We start from the raw sequence: 18,995 nt of genomic DNA, 5'->3' as shown, positions 1-18,995 counted from the left end.
CCTGGTACGCAGCTCGCTAAATTTTAGCTCCCATACAAATTATCGAAAAATTTTATCTGAGCTAAAATGGATCACATACAAATTATCGATATTTTAAAAATTATAGTTTACTCGTGAGTAGAAATCTAGTACAACAGCTACACATTCGTATCTCCTCGAGTAGAAGATTATGTGTTAATTGTAGTACTAGATCTACTCATGAGTAAACTACCACCTCCAATGGAACAGGGCTAGTACTATACTCTACTCATGCTCTTCTTCCCGAGTAAGCACGATTTGTATTGAATTTGTTGAAAGTGCGTTCCATTAAAAATTGCTAGTAAACTACTAGTAGTACTTTACCACCTCCCAAAGGAACAGGGCTAGAACTAGTTTATCGTTTTCATTTTCTTATGGATACTTTCACCAAAATTGAACACAGCTAATATATAATGTAGTAGTTCACCAATTAAATCTCTACTACTTTTCAATTTTCTGCACGTGTGTCATCTGCACAACTGTCACATAACAAACTCTGAAAAAAACAAATTGTAGCCAAAAATTATTTCTTTTTTATTTTTGTTTAAAAAAACTACTAAAAAATGGTTAAACCTAAAGAAAACCCTTCCGAACAGGAAGAAAAAAACGAAATCTGGTCGGATCCTAGATTTTCCCATCTAGTTAGTGATCCACGCTTCAAGAACCTTCCAAAATCCGAACGTAAAGTCAAGATCGACAAACGTTTCGAATCCATGTTCAATGATAAAAAGTTTAAAGTTAAGTATACAGTAGATAAATACGGTAGAAAAATTAATAAAACATCGTCAGAGGACTTGAAGAAATACTACGACATCGGTTCCTCAGACGACGGGGAAGAAGAAGCAAAGGAAAAGCAAAAAGAAGAGAAACAAATTGTAAAAGACGACGACGAACCAGAAGTTGACGAAAACGATGTCTTACAAAGTGATGGAGAGGAGGTACCAGCTACTTTAAAAGAGCGCTTGTTAGATCCAAGTGTCGACTATGCACGAGGAGAAGGTCGTCTCATATCCGACAGTTCCTCTGACGATGAATCCTCAGAGGACGACGATGAAGAACTCTTCATCGAGCATGTTTGGGGTGAGCTGGATAGAGATGCCGAAACCACCGAAGAATCGAGCAAACGACTAGCAGTTTGCAACATGGATTGGGACAGAATTCGAGCTTCTGACATAATGGTGGTATGTAGTTCATTCTTACCTCCAGGTGGAAGCATCCTCAGTGTGTCGATTTATCCGTCTGAGTTTGGCAAACAACGAATGGCTGAAGAGGAAAAGTATGGACCTCCCGAGCTGGTAAAGAAAAACAACGAGGAAGAAAACTCGGATTCTGATGAGGAACTGGTCAAAGAGCAAGACAGTGATGCAGAAGAAGGCGATGACTATCACATGGAGAAGTTGCGACAATACCAATTGAATCGACTTAAGTACTATTACGCTGTCATTGTTTGTGATAGTGTCGAAACTGCTGATAAGATCTATCAAGAGTGCGATGGCATCGAGTATGAAAGCTCAGCCACGAAGATTGACCTTCGCTTTATTCCTGATGATACCTCTTTCGATGATGATGAGCCCCGCGATGTTTGCACAACTCTTCCAGAAGTAGGCCAATATAAACCTCGGAACTTTACCACAACTGCCTTGCAACAAGCAACGGTAGACTTGACTTGGGACGAGACAAGTTTAGAAAGACGGGAAGTCGGAGATAAACTACTATCGGGTAAAATGAATGAGGTTAGCGATGCTGACTTGAGGAAATTTGTAGCTTACAGCAGTGAAGAAGAAGATGAAGGGGAAGATGACGAGGAAAAGGAAGACAACAATGCCAGAGATAAGAATGAAAAGAAGACAAAAGAGCAAGCTGATGAGGTGGAAGAAAAATCATCAAATGAAACTAAACCTCCACCAGCCGAAGGAAAAAAGAAAAAGAAAGAAGACCCAATTTCGAAGTATAAAGCTCTTCTTCAAGAAATCACTGAAAAGGAAGAAAAAGCTAAGAAAAATAAATTCGAAATGGAATACTCTTGGGATGTGGCAGCCGAAGAGAAGTCTACAGAAAAACCAGAAGAAAAAGCCAAACCGGCTTTAACGCCTATTGAAAAGGTCCTTCAAAAGCGCAGCGAAAAGAACAAGAGACGCAAGGAGGAGCGAAAGAAGAAAAAGAAGCAAGCCAACGGAAGCGATGACGATGATGGTGCAATTGATAGCGATCAATCGGATGACTATCCAGATGGTATTGATATGAATGATCCTTATTTTGCTGAAGAATTTGCGAATGGAGACTTTGAAGCACCTAAATCAAAGAAGAAAGATAAAAATAAGAAAAAAACCAAGAAAACCGAATCTGATAATGAAGAAGAAGAACAAAAAGCAAAGGAATTACAACTGCTAATGGATGATGATGAAGAAGATGACAAACAACACTTTAGTTTGGAAAAAATAATCAAAACCGAAAACGAAACTAAATCGAAGAAAAAAAGGAAGAAGCAACTGAAAAAATCGAAAGGAGAAATTAACTCGGCCAAGAAGGAAGTTGATGATAATTTTGAAGTCAATGTGGAAGATGATCGTTTCAAGGCTATATTCTCTTCGCATCACTTCAATATCGACCCTACAGATTCACACTTTAAGAAGACCAAGGGTATGGAACAAATTATTCATGAAAAACTGAAGAGAAGGCATGGACATGGAGACAACAAGAAGAACCCAGTTGTGGAGGATGAAACGGAGTCAAAGCGGCCAAAGAAGTTGATTGAAAACAGTATGCTGGTGAAGAGTTTGAAAAGAAAGTTGCAGCAGCAAAGTAATGGTAGAAAATAAAAAATGTAAGGTGTTATTTCTTATTTGTTATCAAATACATTTATTTTACTCGTAATTTTGAACTGAATTGAGCATTTTTTTTTAATTTTCAATTTGAAAGTATTGTTTTCCCCAAAATTCGTAGCCATTACAACAAATATTGGGCATTGGAGAGTGTAAGTCCATAAACAAAAAATACCAAGACTGGAAACTTTCGTACGTCTTTCCCCCCAAAACCCTGTTGTGTACAGTGTTGTCTGTGAATAGATGTGAAAGCTACCACGTTGGTAAATGACGTTAACACGCACACATTTATAGATTCACGACATTCACCACTCATCGGACACGAACACAACGATATTTTCACGACATTCACCACTCCTCGCAGCTTGTAGGCAAACGTCAGTTGACTGCCGAGTTTCCAGTCTTGGTATTTTTTGTTTATGTGTAAGTCACAAGGTTCAGTATCCATAATTCTACAGTTTTTTTTAAATTTTCTTGTACTCTTAAGATGTTTGACCTTCTAGCTTTATTTTTACTCAAATTCGAGATCAGACAAGACATAACGATAATAAAGAATGCGAAGAAAGTAGCTCTGGCAATTCTGTCTGTCTGTGTGCGTGTGGTTGTGTCTCTATCGAGCTACATCTACTACCATTGAAGGGATTTAGTCCAAGCTTGGTTGGAATATGTTTTGGCAGTGCCGGATTAGCCTCAAGGCAAACTAGGCAGCTGCCTAGGGGCCCCACTTCAGCTAGGGGCCCCTCACCCTGACAACGAACAAACAAAATTTCTTGGAAAAGTATCTTCAATAAAAAACAGCATTACATTGTATTTGAAAAAAATAAGAAAAAAGAACAACAAAAAAAAAGAAGAATAAAAAAACTTTTGCAAATCATAAAAACATTAGCCCCGTTCCATTGGAGGTGGTTAGTCATGAGTAGATCTAGTACCTACTATAAATAACACAATCTTCTACTCGCGGAGATAGGAATGTGTAGTTGTTGAACTAGATTTCTACTCACGAGTAAACTACCACCTTCAATATAACAGGGCTATTGTATATATGTATGCATGTGTTTATAATGAATTATGACTCCATCCCATCCTGAAGAGCCCAACCCAGCGATGCCAGATTGAGGGATTTTTTCCCGTTTTTTTCGGGATTTTTGATTAGGGAAAACGGAAAAATCAACCCAGAAAATGGGAATACAGTCAGCTCAAAATATATCACGTTTTAATAAAAAAGTTCTTTTTACAAAATCAAAATTCATCATATTTATATAACAAATTAAAAAAAAATACTTCTTCCCATGTGCTCCAACCTTAATATTTAAACTGTAAATCTCTTCTTAAAAAAAAAAAATATTAATATTACTTGTGTATTCGAATATAATTCCAACGGCATCGAACCACAGTTTAGTAACGAGATGGTGCCATTCAAGATCTTCATGTTGCAATCAGATACGTCAGAAAATGTGAGATTGTGCACGCAGAGAAGTTACTCAAATTGATATTAGATTTAATCAAATCACGGAATTGGTTTGTATATCATTTTTTAGATAACTTTATTGTTAATAAATCTTACCTTTGTCATTTTTTGTTTATTTGAACAACAATGTAGCTATTCAATAAAAACGATACCAATCTCTTTTCCAAGATGGCGGCTGCTCCCGACCTCCTATCATCCAAACAAATTAACTTTTATGATAAGGACAACCTGTGTTTCGCATGAAAAAAATATAGTAACGTGAAAAAATCTGATTTCATGCCCATATTTTGACTAATTTGCCTGGGCTATAATAATTGAATCAAAATTAAAACTTTTTGGTATGATTTCTCGCTCCAGTTTTATAATGAAACCGTAATGCCGACTTATCACGAGTCGATTTTCGCTGTGCGGCGAAGCTTTTCGGCGTCAGTCAAGTCGTGTGAAAGTAAGCCGCACGCGACTAAAGTGATAATCCCCATACTAGAGTCCTAGTCGACTTTAGCCGTGAGACATATGTATCATGTGGCTAAAACCGACTCGTGAAAAGTCGGCATATTAATATTTTCTAATAACTTATCGTTAATCGAAGTTATCTGTGAAGCATCAAGTTGCTTTAATGTTGAAATATCGCTGCAATATTTATTATAGTTATTACAAAACTTTTAGTTTACGTTTATAAAATGACTTGATAGGACACAGATTATAGCCGATTAGTCTTTAGTAAGTTACCTACACAAATTCCTAACTTAACTTAAAAAGAGCTTATGATATTGAAAAACCATCGGAAAAGGGCCCAAATTACTGTGCCTTGGGGCCCATGACATGGTTAATCCGGCACTGTGTTTTGGTAGGAATCTAGAGGGGAAATACAATTTTTTTAACACCACAATTAACGGTACCTGCCATACGACCAAATGGAATAGCTTGTTTATCTCACAAAAGCTCTTACGATTTTGATAAAAAAAATATTTGTCTTGTCGCATAAAAAGTTGTAAAAGAATAGTTTTTTTGATTTCTGACCTATCCTAAACGACAATTTAACTTGCTGACGCTATATGTTTCTTTCTTTTTCTACTGATAAAATAGAGACAGTAATAGTCAAAACGTTAACATATGATCGTAATCGTTATCGTATTTCGTTATACGACCCCTGTTCTCTTATAACGCTATCACGTAAAATAATCGTGTAATACTTTTTTTGCTTCTGTTTAAAATTCTTATAGTGCGCTCTTCCTCTACTCACTGAGAAAATGATCTGGTCACCCAGGTTACAACTTTAATAAAAAATGTTCTTTCCACTTTGAGGAACTTGATGATTCTTTTATTTTGCACTTAGGTCGCTTTAAAAAAATAACATTATACATAATTAATAAAACAGTAATTAATTGTCGTCAGAAGAGTAGGCCAGTGAAAATAGCTATGCATGTCGTTGATTTTCCTTATCCATCTTTCTTTTATCGATAGCGTCTTATTGTTTACTGTCTTCCTCCAACTCAGGTAATGGCCATTTTTTTATCTTCATTTGATTCAAAATACACATTGAATGAGCATGGGCAGCGTCACACCTAAAACTCAAATAGGCTCCGTTAAATAATTTGTTTTGAAAAAGTTGTTTATTCACTTACTTATCCGTGCATCCTACTTTAAGATTACAATGATTCGCTATCTCAGCAGTTTCTTCTTCTTTTCCATCGAAAGCCATAGTTAGAAGGTCTGTAAGTTTTTCACCATCTAGTTTACAATTATCTACTATCTGATAAACATTTAATTTGAGAAAGAAAAATAGAATTGCTAGTTGTGAATACAAATTGTAAAGGCTGGAAAACTTTACCAAATCCATTTGCTCCATTAAACAGAGACGGAAGCATTTGGTGGACTGTGGAACATCCTCCGTGTTTCTTACAATATTTTTGTAATCATCTTCAAAAAAAATTAATTAAATCATTTAATGCATTGTAATAAAAACCTAATATTTTCTATGTCATTAAGAGAACTTGACCAACTTTTTATTTATTTTGAACTTAAATAATAGTATGCGATTGATTTCTAGAAAAAAAAAGTTATAGATACAGTATTTTATTACGACCAAAGGGGTCAATTATGGGCCACTAATCATTTTTTTCGTAACAAAATAACAAATAAAGGAAAGGAACAACATTAGGTTCGTCCAAAACTCAGTTTGAGATTTCTTTGTGGTGTAGTATCCATGTTGTGTGTATGAACGTATATATGTAAATATAAATAAAAATATATTAAACATTTTTAATTGTTTGTATATTTTAATTTTATTTAGAGCCAATTTTTCAATCTTCTAATAAACAGTCAGTTAACTGTTCGACGAATAAACTTATTAGGCTCATAAACAATCAGATAAAAACATTGAATTTTTCAATCAAGAATAATTTATTCTACAGAATAACAAAACAAAATTGTCAAACTCAAAAATATTTAAAATTAAACGTCATTTTTATTCATGATTGTTTTTGTTTTCTTGTGTTCCACTGTATTTTTTTCAAAATTCTTTCAAAACAGCTTTGACAACTGACACAATATTTTTATTGAGATTATTCCTTAGAATAATTTTTATTCGTCTCTGAAAGAAGCAGATAGTTTTATTCTTTTTTCTTATTTTTTCTCTATCCTTAGGAATAAGTACTAACTGACTGTTTAACTGACTATTGAAAAATTGGCCCTTAATTTAAAAAATTTAATTTTTCACAACATTTTATTTATTTTGCGACGCGTTTCGGTTTTTAAAAAAACCTCATCGCGCTTAATTCTGCGATTTTGGTTGTTGGGTTGCCAAAAATATTTGGCAAATAGCCAAAGTATGTGGGTATAAATGAAGTAAAAAAGGCATTGGATTCTCCTTTTCGGTATACAGAGTAGAGCAAAACAGAATACAGGGTCACTCTGGCGTATGAGTGTTTTTTTTCTTGTATCACCACATAAAACAAATTTGGATTTACTTCACTCAAATTGGGAGTTTGTAATGTCATTATGAAAAAGATTTATATACAGGGTGTCCCAAGCTCAATTTGAAAACATATGACGTCTTTTTGAAAATTGTAATAACAGAGAAAATGTTTAAAATAGTAAACCAGTGTACGGTTTACGGTGCACAACAACATGAATATACTTCGTTTAAAAATATGCTTTTGTAGTTTTAAAACCATTTTGTAATTATTTTTTAAGTACCTTATGAAATTAATTTAAAACTATCTCTTATGAATTTTTAAAATACCCAAATTTTTAAGCAACTTTTTCCATAAAGTACGTGCTCCCTACTGGAGCATCTTATTGGGATTTGGTTGGGATTTCAAAAAAAGGTACCGACATGATTCGAGAACTTAATTTTAAGCGCTTATCGGATTGGGAAACCCGGTATATCACATGTTATAATGAAAATAAAATATTTTTGTGGGCACTATTAACAAGATTACTAAATTTAAAAAAATTCGGCAAAAGCTTTGTCGAAAAGTTTGTCCTTATTTCATACTAAGGTTGTAATTTTTGAGTTGTGAGGTTATTATCTCAACGTGCGGTATTTTTATGCAAGCATTGCAAAAGCTATATAAAATTTAATTTTAAAGCTTGCAAATTTCCTTTGTTTGTGAATAGAAAATTGTTTTGCCACTTACCCTCATTCGGTTTGGGCTCACATTTATCACCAAAACCCTCCAGTGCACCGATAGCTTCAGACTCGGTCATGGCCTAAAACCATTTCAATTTTAAATTTCACACTGACTATCATTTCCAAATAATGTATCTCACCTCTATGAATTGCCAGCTACCTAAAGCAATAAGTAAGGAAACTATATTCTTCATAATTAAACACCAACTTGTTTGTCAACTAATCATTTGACAGTGAACCACTTTCTATTTATACTCACTTCATTTTAAAATTAGTTCATGAAATTATCAATTTCATGAATCTAAACCTAAAAGATTAAATAAAAACATAATAATAATTCATACCGTAACCGTCATTTCCCCAGTAACAATTAATTACCAACTAGAATTTCTGTCATATTTTTGTTTGGATGAAAATGAAAACATGTTATTGTCACATGCAGATGCAATTAACAAGCCCCTAACTCTGGTTTTGATGTTGAATCTGATAAGTTTGTTCGGAAAAGTGCATTTACTCAGTTTGAATGTCACATTTAGTGGATGCTCTTTTTACTTTATCAAAATTTAACAAGATCGATAAGATATCTAATTATATTGGTCAATAAATGATCACTTCCGTGTTGTGTTAAAAAGTAATAAGTTTCATGATTAACTTTGATTTGTTTTCCATTTTGCATCATTATAAAATAGAACTGTACGAGTACCATGTCATTTTGTATCTCATACATACAATAAGTTGGATTGAAGATATATTAATTTCTTCATAAAAAGGATTTTAAATTTTCAGGGTGGTTGTATGGTTGCATTCGATTTTGCAATTTTTAATGAAAATTCCATTTAATATGTTGTTTGACTTTTTTGAGAAAAACTATTGCTTAAATGAGACAATGGGCACGTTCAGGAAATATTAGGGACTAGATATTTAGGCAACGTAATTTTCTGAACGGAAATTTGAGTAAATTGACTAAATTAGTTTGGATGTGATGCTATTGTCAAATTTCGAAATTTATTTAAGAATTTTACCGGTCGCATGGGTAAGACACCAAATTTCACTTAACTGTAATGAATAAATAAAATTAATAATAACCGATAATGCACTTTTTAGTTGTTTTTCACACAATTAAATTTAATTTTTCTAAATTAATTCCTTAATTAAAAACAATCTGCTGTCATGTTGACAAAAAAAAATTTCCTAAATTTTTAGGGAAAATTTTCTTGCCTAACTTTCCAGTAAAATTACCTAAATTGGAAGGATTTTTTTTGACAGCTGACCAATCAGAGACCGAGAAATTACCTAAATATTTAGTCCCTAACGTTTCTGAACCTGCCCAATTTCGTTAATTATCTTATTTTGAATGTCAAATGAAATAATTCCCTATACCATTTGACATTCAAAATGAGATCATTTGCGATATACAGCCCTATCGAGGTATCCGTTCGGAGAAAGTTCCGATAGCCCGTCCATCGGACATTTTTTTCAAGGTATCCACTTCTGAACAAAAAAAAAATAAAGTATTCAATCGCATTCATTTGACACATGTGTCAGCGTGATTTATTCAATAAATAAATATCCTTGTGATGCTCAAGTCTTCTTAATTTCAACCAACTTCTCTTGCTGAGGCTTTGTCTCTGTTTTTATTAATCTACACTGAAAAATAAAAATTATATCTACATTTTTTTTTTATTTTTTTCTGTGAAATTCAACTTTTCTGAAAATATTCCGCAACTATTTTGTTCCAATTCAAAGCACAACTGTCAAAAAGTCTTGTTTGTCAACTAATCATTTGACAGTGAACCACTTTCTATTTATACTCACTTCATTTTAAAATTAGTTCATGAAATTATCAATTTCATGAATCTAAACCTAAAAGATTAAATAAAAACATAATAATAATTCATACCGTAACCGTCATTTCCCCAGTAACAATTAATTACCAACTAGAATTTCTGTCATATTTTTGTTTGGATGAAAATGAAAACATGTTATTGTCACATGCAGATGCAATTAACAAGCCCCTAACTCTGGTTTTGATGTTGAATCTGATAAGTTTGTTCGGAAAAGTGCATTTACTCAGTTTGAATGTCACATTTAGTGGATGCTCTTTTTACTTTATCAAAATTTAACAAGATCGATAAGATATCTAATTATATTGGTCAATAAATGATCACTTCCGTGTTGTGTTAAAAAGTAATAAGTTTCATGATTAACTTTGATTTGTTTTCCATTTTGCATCATTATAAAATAGAACTGTACGAGTACCATGTCATTTTGTATCTCATACATACAATAAGTTGGATTGAAGATATATTAATTTCTTCATAAAAAGGATTTTAAATTTTCAGGGTGGTTGTATGGTTGCATTCGATTTTGCAATTTTTAATGAAAATTCCATTTAATATGTTGTTTGACTTTTTTGAGAAAAACTATTGCTTAAATGAGACAATGGGCACGTTCAGGAAATATTAGGGACTAGATATTTAGGCAACGTAATTTTCTGAACGGAAATTTGAGTAAATTGACTAAATTAGTTTGGATGTGATGCTATTGTCAAATTTCGAAATTTATTTAAGAATTTTACCGGTCGCATGGGTAAGACACCAAATTTCACTTAACTGTAATGAATAAATAAAATTAATAATAACCGATAATGCACTTTTTAGTTGTTTTTCACACAATTAAATTTAATTTTTCTAAATTAATTCCTTAATTAAAAACAATCTGCTGTCATGTTGACAAAAAAAAATTTCCTAAATTTTTAGGGAAAATTTTCTTGCCTAACTTTCCAGTAAAATTACCTAAATTGGAAGGATTTTTTTTGACAGCTGACCAATCAGAGACCGAGAAATTACCTAAATATTTAGTCCCTAACGTTTCTGAACCTGCCCAATTTCGTTAATTATCTTATTTTGAATGTCAAATGAAATAATTCCCTATACCATTTGACATTCAAAATGAGATCATTTGCGATATACAGCCCTATCGAGGTATCCGTTCGGAGAAAGTTCCGATAGCCCGTCCATCGGACATTTTTTTCAAGGTATCCACTTCTGAACAAAAAAAAAATAAAGTATTCAATCGCATTCATTTGACACATGTGTCAGCGTGATTTATTCAATAAATAAATATCCTTGTGATGCTCAAGTCTTCTTAATTTCAACCAACTTCTCTTGCTGAGGCTTTGTCTCTGTTTTTATTAATCTACACTGAAAAATAAAAATTATATCTACATTTTTTTTTTATTTTTTTCTGTGAAATTCAACTTTTCTGAAAATATTCCGCAACTATTTTGTTCCAATTCAAAGCACAACTGTCAAAAAGTCTTTGCTGAAAAGACTTCATCGCAATGCGTTGATGGGCGCCATGTTTCATCGGAAGATTCTCTGATATGTCAATCGGAACGGATACCTCGATAGAAAATTCTCGGATTTCGAACAAATCGGAAAAAAATTTTCCGAACGTATACCTCGATAGGGCTATTTTGGCTCTAGTGAAAACAGGCTGTAAGGCTATGGAAATGGACGCACAGACTTACCGACGCACAGTGTGTCGTCCCCTTATGATAAATCACTTTTTTTTTTGTTAAAAATTAATATTTTTGCTATTAAAATATAATTTAGAAGTGTCAACTCATATGAAAACATATTTATCTTACAAAATAACCCAGGTTATGTATTCAAAATAAGCTCCGAAACATGAGTACCTCGGAAATTGAAAATATTTTGAGGAATTTATGGGAATCTTTGAGAGTATATATTTCACGTTTGGTAATTGTTTGAAAAATTTTGTTAATGTTATTTTGTTTATTTGAGTGTTGTTGTAAAACGTATAACAAAAAAAAATTAAATTTATAAAATTATATATGAGTTATTAAAATTTCTTTGATAAATGGCCAAAAAAAAAAAAATTTAATTTTTAAACTTAATTTAAAAAAATACTTATTAAATCATATCGATAATTTTTTTATATTATTTTGCCATAGGCTTATGCTTAATATTGGCAAAGTTTGGTCTGCTTCTGTTTGCGATTACCAGAGATATTCACATTTATGTGCTACGAGTCAAGTACTCAAAATAATTCATTTTTTGAGAAACATCTTCAAGGGGATCACAAAAATGAAAAAATCGATATTTTTAATAATTTTTAGCCATACACAAGTAACAAAAAGCTGTTTATGTAATTAAAAATATTTTAAATATTGTTTTCAACAAGAAAAAAATTATATTTTTCTGCATACTAGATTTTTAATATAATTACTTGACCCGGCCACGCTCTACTGTGTATTATAGCGTATTTACCAACCTCGCCGATATAAGTATTTACGAAAATGCTAATAAAACGTTATTTCAAAATTTGAAAGCGATTGACAAAAAACTATTCGAGATTTGCTATGAAACGCAAATAAACATACGATTTTTTTTGTATAAAGAAGATAAACAAAACAAGTTGACTTCAACTTAAGATTTCTCAAAGTAGAAAAAAGATATTGAAAAGATTTAAACGGGCTTTAAAAGAAAACATTTAGTTCTTTTAGAAACTGTCACAAATTTATTTAAAATAAATCACCACGTTCAAGAACATAACCCCAAAAACTGTTAAAAAACGACATTTCAGATTTTCTAACGGGAATATTTCAAAAACGTGATATGATAGAATTTTTCTGAGTTCGGATTCGAGATCAGCACACCAAAAACCTTACGAAAAGTATATTTTTGTTTATATATAAAAAAAAAATTAATTTTGCTCACAAGTGGCTTCTTCAATAAATGATAATTTCATAAATTATACTAAAAAAAAAAGTAATAGGTTGTTTAATTTGTTAACTTGTAATTTTTTTTCTATTCCTGCCATAAAAACACAAAAAAAGATATTAAAACTCCAAAAACTTAGCTGCAAGTATTTATGATAAACTTTTGTATGGGCTCGACACACTGTGCGACGCACGGACGAACTTATAAAAACCACTTTTTCGGAATATTTTGTGTGACACGAACTTTTACCAAAGAACAGAGACCCAACATCCAATACAATGCGGGGCAAAGGGCACGATGAACAGATATAACTTCAATGTAGTCTGACGTTTTGTTTATTAGACCAATTAATATCAGTCCAATGACCAGATATGAAAAAGCATTCTTACCAACCGATAATTTTTTGGATTGGAAAGACATTTAAACAATAAAAGCCTCTTTTAAATAGGAATTTCCTGTTGATATCGTGATCCTCTTTGTATTGTAAGCAGCTTCTAAGGTAAGTTAGGCGTTTTCTTCTACATATTTTAAACCACCTTTGAAGCAAAGATTATTTTACATCGACTCTCATCCATTTAATGAACTATCAACGATCAATTGATACTTACATGCATTGCATTTTTTCACTCCCTTTAATTTATTAAACATTTCATTACCTATAATTGCATGGCGTGTCTTACTTCGATATCTGATTGTATCATTAAGAAAAAAATAAATACATCTTTCATAACTATGCTATCAACGAATGCAATTAGTTGACAACTACTTCATCGATGAGTTAGGAGTTCTATTATAATTTTAAAAATAGCTTAAAATTGTTTATTTCCATTTAAATTACATAATTAATTTATTTTACTTTCCCACTCTGTAAACTAAATAATAATTTCTTTTCCCATTAAGGAAACATAAATCTAGGTATTGCAGCGTGCAAACATTTCAGCAAGGCGTAGGCGGAATCGCAGTTATTTTTGATACCATTTGCTGTAATAATAATTGGAAAAAGAGTTTAAGCAAATAGATAATAATTGACAAATTTGTAAAAATTACCAGCATCTTTACACTTAGCTAGACCATTAAAATATTCCTCTTTATAATGATCAGGCATTAAAATATCAACTTGTTTTAGAGATGACTCATACAAAAATTTTCCCTTTTTTATCTGTGAATAGAAAAAAAAATTAACGCTCAATAGAAGATGAATAAGAAGTTTTTAGGAAGGTAAAAGTTTCTAGATGTTTCTAACAATATAAGAAACTTATACATCACGTCAAAATAAAAATCATGCCACAATAGCAGCATTTTATTGGTAAATATGTACGTTGTACTATTACTAATCGTTAAACTTTTGGCAGCTTAGTTGCGTTTTTTCTTAAAACAAATGCGCTAAGGGCCATATTACCGTTTGCATCATTTCTAAAATACAGTTGATGTAACATTTGACATCTTTTTCATCCGGCATTATTCCTTTTCCAATGTTGTCAGCCACTTCTGTAAGATAAGAAAATTTTTTTATTGTATTTTTATACCACATTTTCGAATCAATAGGTTTCCAATTCGTAATAATCCAAAAATCATAAAGAAAACTTTTTATTTTTCCCTTAAGTTGAAGTTATTTACACAATTTATAGTGCCTAAAAGATTTTTTTTACCTGCCGAAACCTTAGAAAACTTTGGTAAGCAGACATCCCTCATCAACTTTCCAGCTGACATCATTTGTTCTTCTGTAGCCTAGAAAAATATGATAAGAACATAAATAATTTTCAAAAAAAAAACTCAAAGGAGAATGGGCAAATTTATATGGGAGGCGATGAATGAATTTGTTATTTTTTTATATAATTAAGTCTTGATTGGTGCAGAAGTTTTATCCTTCTAATGGACTTCACAAACGGATAAAATGCGTTTTTTTTTCATTTATCACTTTATAAAGTTAGCCATAGGAATTAAATACGCAAAAGCCCATAAGAGAAAGGTGATAGCGTCATAAGCTCGTAGATCATAGGTACAATTATTCTTTTAAGAAAGATGCTTTGATTTTTTTTTCATCCGAACGATTCTTTAGAAGATATGTACCTTCAGTTAACTATTCCTTCTTACGTTACCAACAGTTATTTCAAAAACGAAAATTATCGAAAATATCACTTTTTCACTTCAAAGTTTGTGATACAAAAATTCAACATTACCTAATTATACACAAAAAAACAAACGTTGTATTTGACCCGAAAAGATGATCAAAATTATTTGTTGGTATATTTAAATGAAACTTTTTGTTATGGTATATGGTCGCTCCAATACTAGGGTGATGTTATCCATCAACAACAAAGTTAAACTGGTCTGAGTGATCAAGGATAGAACGTTTTTGTATTAACCCATAAGATATTTTAATATCAAATAGTTACACATACACCACAGTGACCCGCAGTTAGGACGCAAACAAAATAATTGATACTAATTTATAGCTGACTAAACAATTAAATCAGTTCACCTTTGTTGACCATTCAATAAATCGTCGGCATAAAGCAAAATTGTTCTAAGTCACAAAAAGCAAATTTTACAGGGACGAAATGCTCGTTCGCCATTCAAGTTATGTTTTTTATAAATTCTGTTCTTTTCTGTTGAATAAACCATACAAGTTTACCTCATTAGTAGGCGGATACTATGGTTAAATATTTTTTTAAACTAAAAACCCAAAATTGGACATAGAACAATTCCTATATAAGTACTTCCTTAAATAAAAAGTGAACTTGAACAAAATATGATGGGACTAAGAACAATCAAGAATACTCGGGTTTCATTTTCAGAAGGCTACTTACCTATGTTTATTGTTCTATGTCCCATTAAATTATATTATCTGCTGAAAAGAATTTTTTTAGACAAAAACCCTCAAATTAGTAAAACTGCATCATTATCTCATTTTCGGTAAAAAGTGAATTTAGAACAATGTTAAAGTTTTACATATGGAATGCAAAGATTTCCGAGCCATTAAGTAAGTATCACAAGCGAAAATGGGTAAAGTATTTTTTATCCACTAACTCATACAGAAAACAAATCATAAAACAAAATGTCGGGAGTTGGCGAAACTTTTTATTTTCTTAAGCCTGGTACGCAGCTCACGCTTAATTTTTGCTCCCCTACAAATTATCGAAAATTTTAGCCGAGCTGAAAACACATGAAAAAAACACTTTGAAATATCACCTTAAAGGTTTGGCCACACCGGAGGGAACGCGGTAGAGGTACAGGTAACGGTACGGGTATTTGTATGGAAAAAATTCCAAACTGACACATCAACGTTCGGGTGTGGAATTTTTGTAATACAAATATCGTTGCCGCTACCCGTACCGCTACCGCGTACCCTCCGGTGTGGCCAAGCCTTAAATGATCAAAATTAAATAAAGAAACTTGCTTAATTTTACATGAAATTTCTGAATTACTGAAAAATATCTTGTTGGATTTTGAAATAAAATAGTTTTAAAATAACAATGAAAAATAACAATATCTAACAACATGTTTCATATATTGTTGGAAAGATCTTAAAATTTAAAATCGGTCGAAAACTGACGAAGGTATAGTATATAAATTAATAGATTCTTTTTATTGCCCCCAAATACAGAATTTGGGGTGGAATGAAATTTTACACCGATTTATTTTTTTTATGAGGGCTTCAGAATGTTATTTATGAATTATTTTGCCATTAGTTTGCAAGGATGGAAGGGAACTAGGTACTATTTTCTGTCGATTCCGAACGGATAAGTAGAGATGCACTTTTTCATGGCTGTGATACTTTTGGAGGCTTTGTCAATTCCTTAAGAGGCAGAGTAACACTGAACAAAATTGTCCAGGTAGGTGGAGTTTGGATTGGAACTCAAAACCTCTGGCTTGATAGTACATCGCACTCGTGGTATAACGTATAAGTGAAGACATGGTAATATAATGCGCATTGCGCCAGGTTATCAAAAATGAGAACTTTCAGATTAAATAAAGAAAGAAAAAAGGTCCCTAAATAGTTTTTTTTTTTTTTAATACCGCACGATCGTGAAATCACTTTCATCTGCGAAATAACAGTCACTTTTGTAGGTCAAAAATATCGGACCCCAAATTCTCAAAAAATTAAAAAATAATTCTCACACTTAACTATTTTTTTTTTAATAACTAAAAGTCAAGTTTATGGTGAATTATGTATGTTGTCCTGTTTAAGTTACCGAGATTGCTTAGATCTCAGAAACCTGCTGCACTGAATTAGCCGTTTAAAAACATTTTTAAAAATTAGCTATGTACTTACTCCTGCCATCGCATAATCCACAAGCAAGGCAAAAGTACCAATTTTCAAGATCAGTTTTAGAAGAAACGACATTTTTGGTCACTTTTCACTTTATTCAAAACGCGGTAAGACATTCAGCTTACAGAAACAACTTAAAATGTTGCATATTTGCTCGCATGATTCTTTTATATGTGATTTGAAAAGAAAATGTATCGGTAGGTAATTGATGTAAAGGGAAAAGCCACAACCTATTATTACGCTTTGATTGAGTGGGTATTGCTAGAGTGAGGTCTTACAATTGTTTTCACCAACAAAGTGATCATTTCAACATTTTCAAAAAAAAAAAAAAAAAACTAAGTGCTCAATCATTTAGCACCATTGTGTTGATTTTCCTTAAATATATAAAATTATTCAATTAGACAAAACAAATTGGCTAATCTATAAGAAGAATTCGGGTTATGTCTTAATCGCCTGGTTAATAAATTCTATCTACACATACATAATGTGTAAGCAGCTATACTATTTAATATTTTTTGTATAAACTTCGGGTTATTAAAAAGAATTTGTTCTCAGATGGTTTCGTGTTTTTTCAACAACAGTCACACTCTTTCTAAAAAAAAATTTACTTGTGATGCCAGTAAATTAAATTGATGAACCTTCGACAAATTTTCGTATATGTACCTAATTAATAGTTTATCGGTGCTGCCTACCATTAATACTATGTTTCCACCTACCCTAAATCCGAGATTTAGCTAAGTAGATTTAGAACAAATTTTGAGATTTATTCAAAATCTCGGATTGAGCGTAGATGAAGGTGAACCCAAATCCGAGATTTAAGTAGGTAGATTTAGAATAAATCTCTAAATTTATATATAAGACGAAAGGTAAAGAATAGCTAGATCTAATTGTCTTTACACAAATTTTACTTGCTAGCTTTCGCAGTTTATAGCTCCACCATTTAGGCGGAATGGTTGTTTTGTTGCAAATTTCTTTTTGTTTGCTTATTCCACCGTTTTTTTTTGCAATATCAGTCATCAAAACAAAAACCATATTGTTGACCTTAACGTTCATCATTTACCTATACAAGATCACTCAAAAGAAACTTTAAGGATACATTCAAAATCTCCATTTACCTAATTCTATAGAACAAAGAAATCTTTTTTTTATAATTTGCGCGTTCTGAACATTAAAATGGGAGGGAAAAACTGAGGCGGGTAATGCATTCCACATTCTTGTAGTACGGCTAAAGAAAGAATCTCTATACTTGACGGTACGTCCGAAAATATAAATAAAGTCTACTTGTTAGATTGTTTTTTTGACGTGATAACGTTCTTATAAATCGATGAACCATGGCAGCCACCACAAAAAAGTGACGCCATTTTCTCCCGTTCCACTTGAAATTTTTTGCAGTGCCGCAAAAATGTCAATTAAAAATTAAAAATAAACTATTAGAGATACAAAAATATCTTTTATAGCTTATTTGAAAGATAAAAACTTAAAGCTTAATACATATGAAGGATTTTTAAAAATTCCGTCATTTAATAGGGTAAATAGGGGCAAAACAAAATTGCAAAAAATTGGCTATTTTCTAAACGCGACAATGTAAAGAGTTGAATTTTTTTAATAAATGGATAAATTCATTGCAATGACAATGGTATTGAAAACAAATTTTTTTTAATTTCAAAACCAAGTAATAAATGGTTTTCTAAAACTAAAACATGAGGTAGACCTTTGACGAAGCAGTGATTATAGGTAGGGAAAATTTTTTTGACAATTTGAAAAACGCCATTCGAAAGATAATAAAAAAAAAGTTAAGGCTCTAATACGAATTTTTCTTAAGTCTCTGCGTTTCGAAATATGAATTCTTGAAAAACACCTACCTATTTTTCGTACCTTTCAAAAAATCTCAAACTTATAGAACATGTAGTCTATAACCGTGCGCATACATGTGCAAATTTGTAGTTTAAAATGATTTTTGACCGTTTTTAAACGTTTTTTATTTTCATCTTTTTTTTTCAACAGATAAATGAATGAAACTTATATTGTAGAT

At 31.9% G+C, this 18,995-nt stretch overlaps 3 protein-coding genes across 3 annotated transcripts; 1 reads left to right on the top strand and 2 right to left on the bottom strand.

Moving 5' to 3' along the window:
* Positions 1–485: 485 nt before the first annotated feature.
* Positions 486–2,904, top strand: LOC129917962 (ESF1 homolog). Its single transcript, XM_055998226.1, has one exon. The coding sequence runs from the start codon at positions 582–584 to the stop codon at positions 2,835–2,837; it is 2,256 nt and encodes a 751-aa protein (XP_055854201.1). The 5' UTR covers positions 486–581; the 3' UTR covers positions 2,838–2,904.
* Positions 2,905–5,564: 2,660 nt separating this feature from the next.
* On the bottom strand, positions 5,565–8,197 carry LOC129919039 (uncharacterized). The gene is made up of 5 exons (XM_055999846.1): positions 8,083–8,197; positions 7,950–8,022; positions 6,140–6,228; positions 5,934–6,061; positions 5,565–5,873 (listed from the first exon to the last, which is right to left on the bottom strand). Exons 1-5 carry the CDS (start codon positions 8,134–8,136, stop codon positions 5,777–5,779), a joined length of 441 nt encoding a protein of 146 aa, XP_055855821.1. The 5' UTR covers positions 8,137–8,197; the 3' UTR covers positions 5,565–5,776.
* Positions 8,198–13,486: 5,289 nt separating this feature from the next.
* Positions 13,487–17,103, bottom strand: LOC129919862 (general odorant-binding protein 19a). Its single transcript, XM_056000948.1, has 5 exons — positions 16,967–17,103; positions 14,340–14,418; positions 14,090–14,178; positions 13,738–13,849; positions 13,487–13,671 (listed from the first exon to the last, which is right to left on the bottom strand). Exons 1-5 carry the CDS (start codon positions 17,036–17,038, stop codon positions 13,586–13,588), a joined length of 438 nt encoding a protein of 145 aa, XP_055856923.1. The 5' UTR covers positions 17,039–17,103; the 3' UTR covers positions 13,487–13,585.
* Positions 17,104–18,995: the final 1,892 nt, after the last annotated feature.

The sequence above is a fragment of the Episyrphus balteatus genome, chromosome 4 (genome assembly GCF_945859705.1).
Source record: "Episyrphus balteatus chromosome 4, idEpiBalt1.1, whole genome shotgun sequence".
NCBI classification, from domain to species: domain Eukaryota; kingdom Metazoa; phylum Arthropoda; class Insecta; order Diptera; family Syrphidae; genus Episyrphus; species Episyrphus balteatus.
Note: the sequence above shows the minus strand (reverse complement) of the source record. Positions and strands in the feature narration are given on the sequence as shown.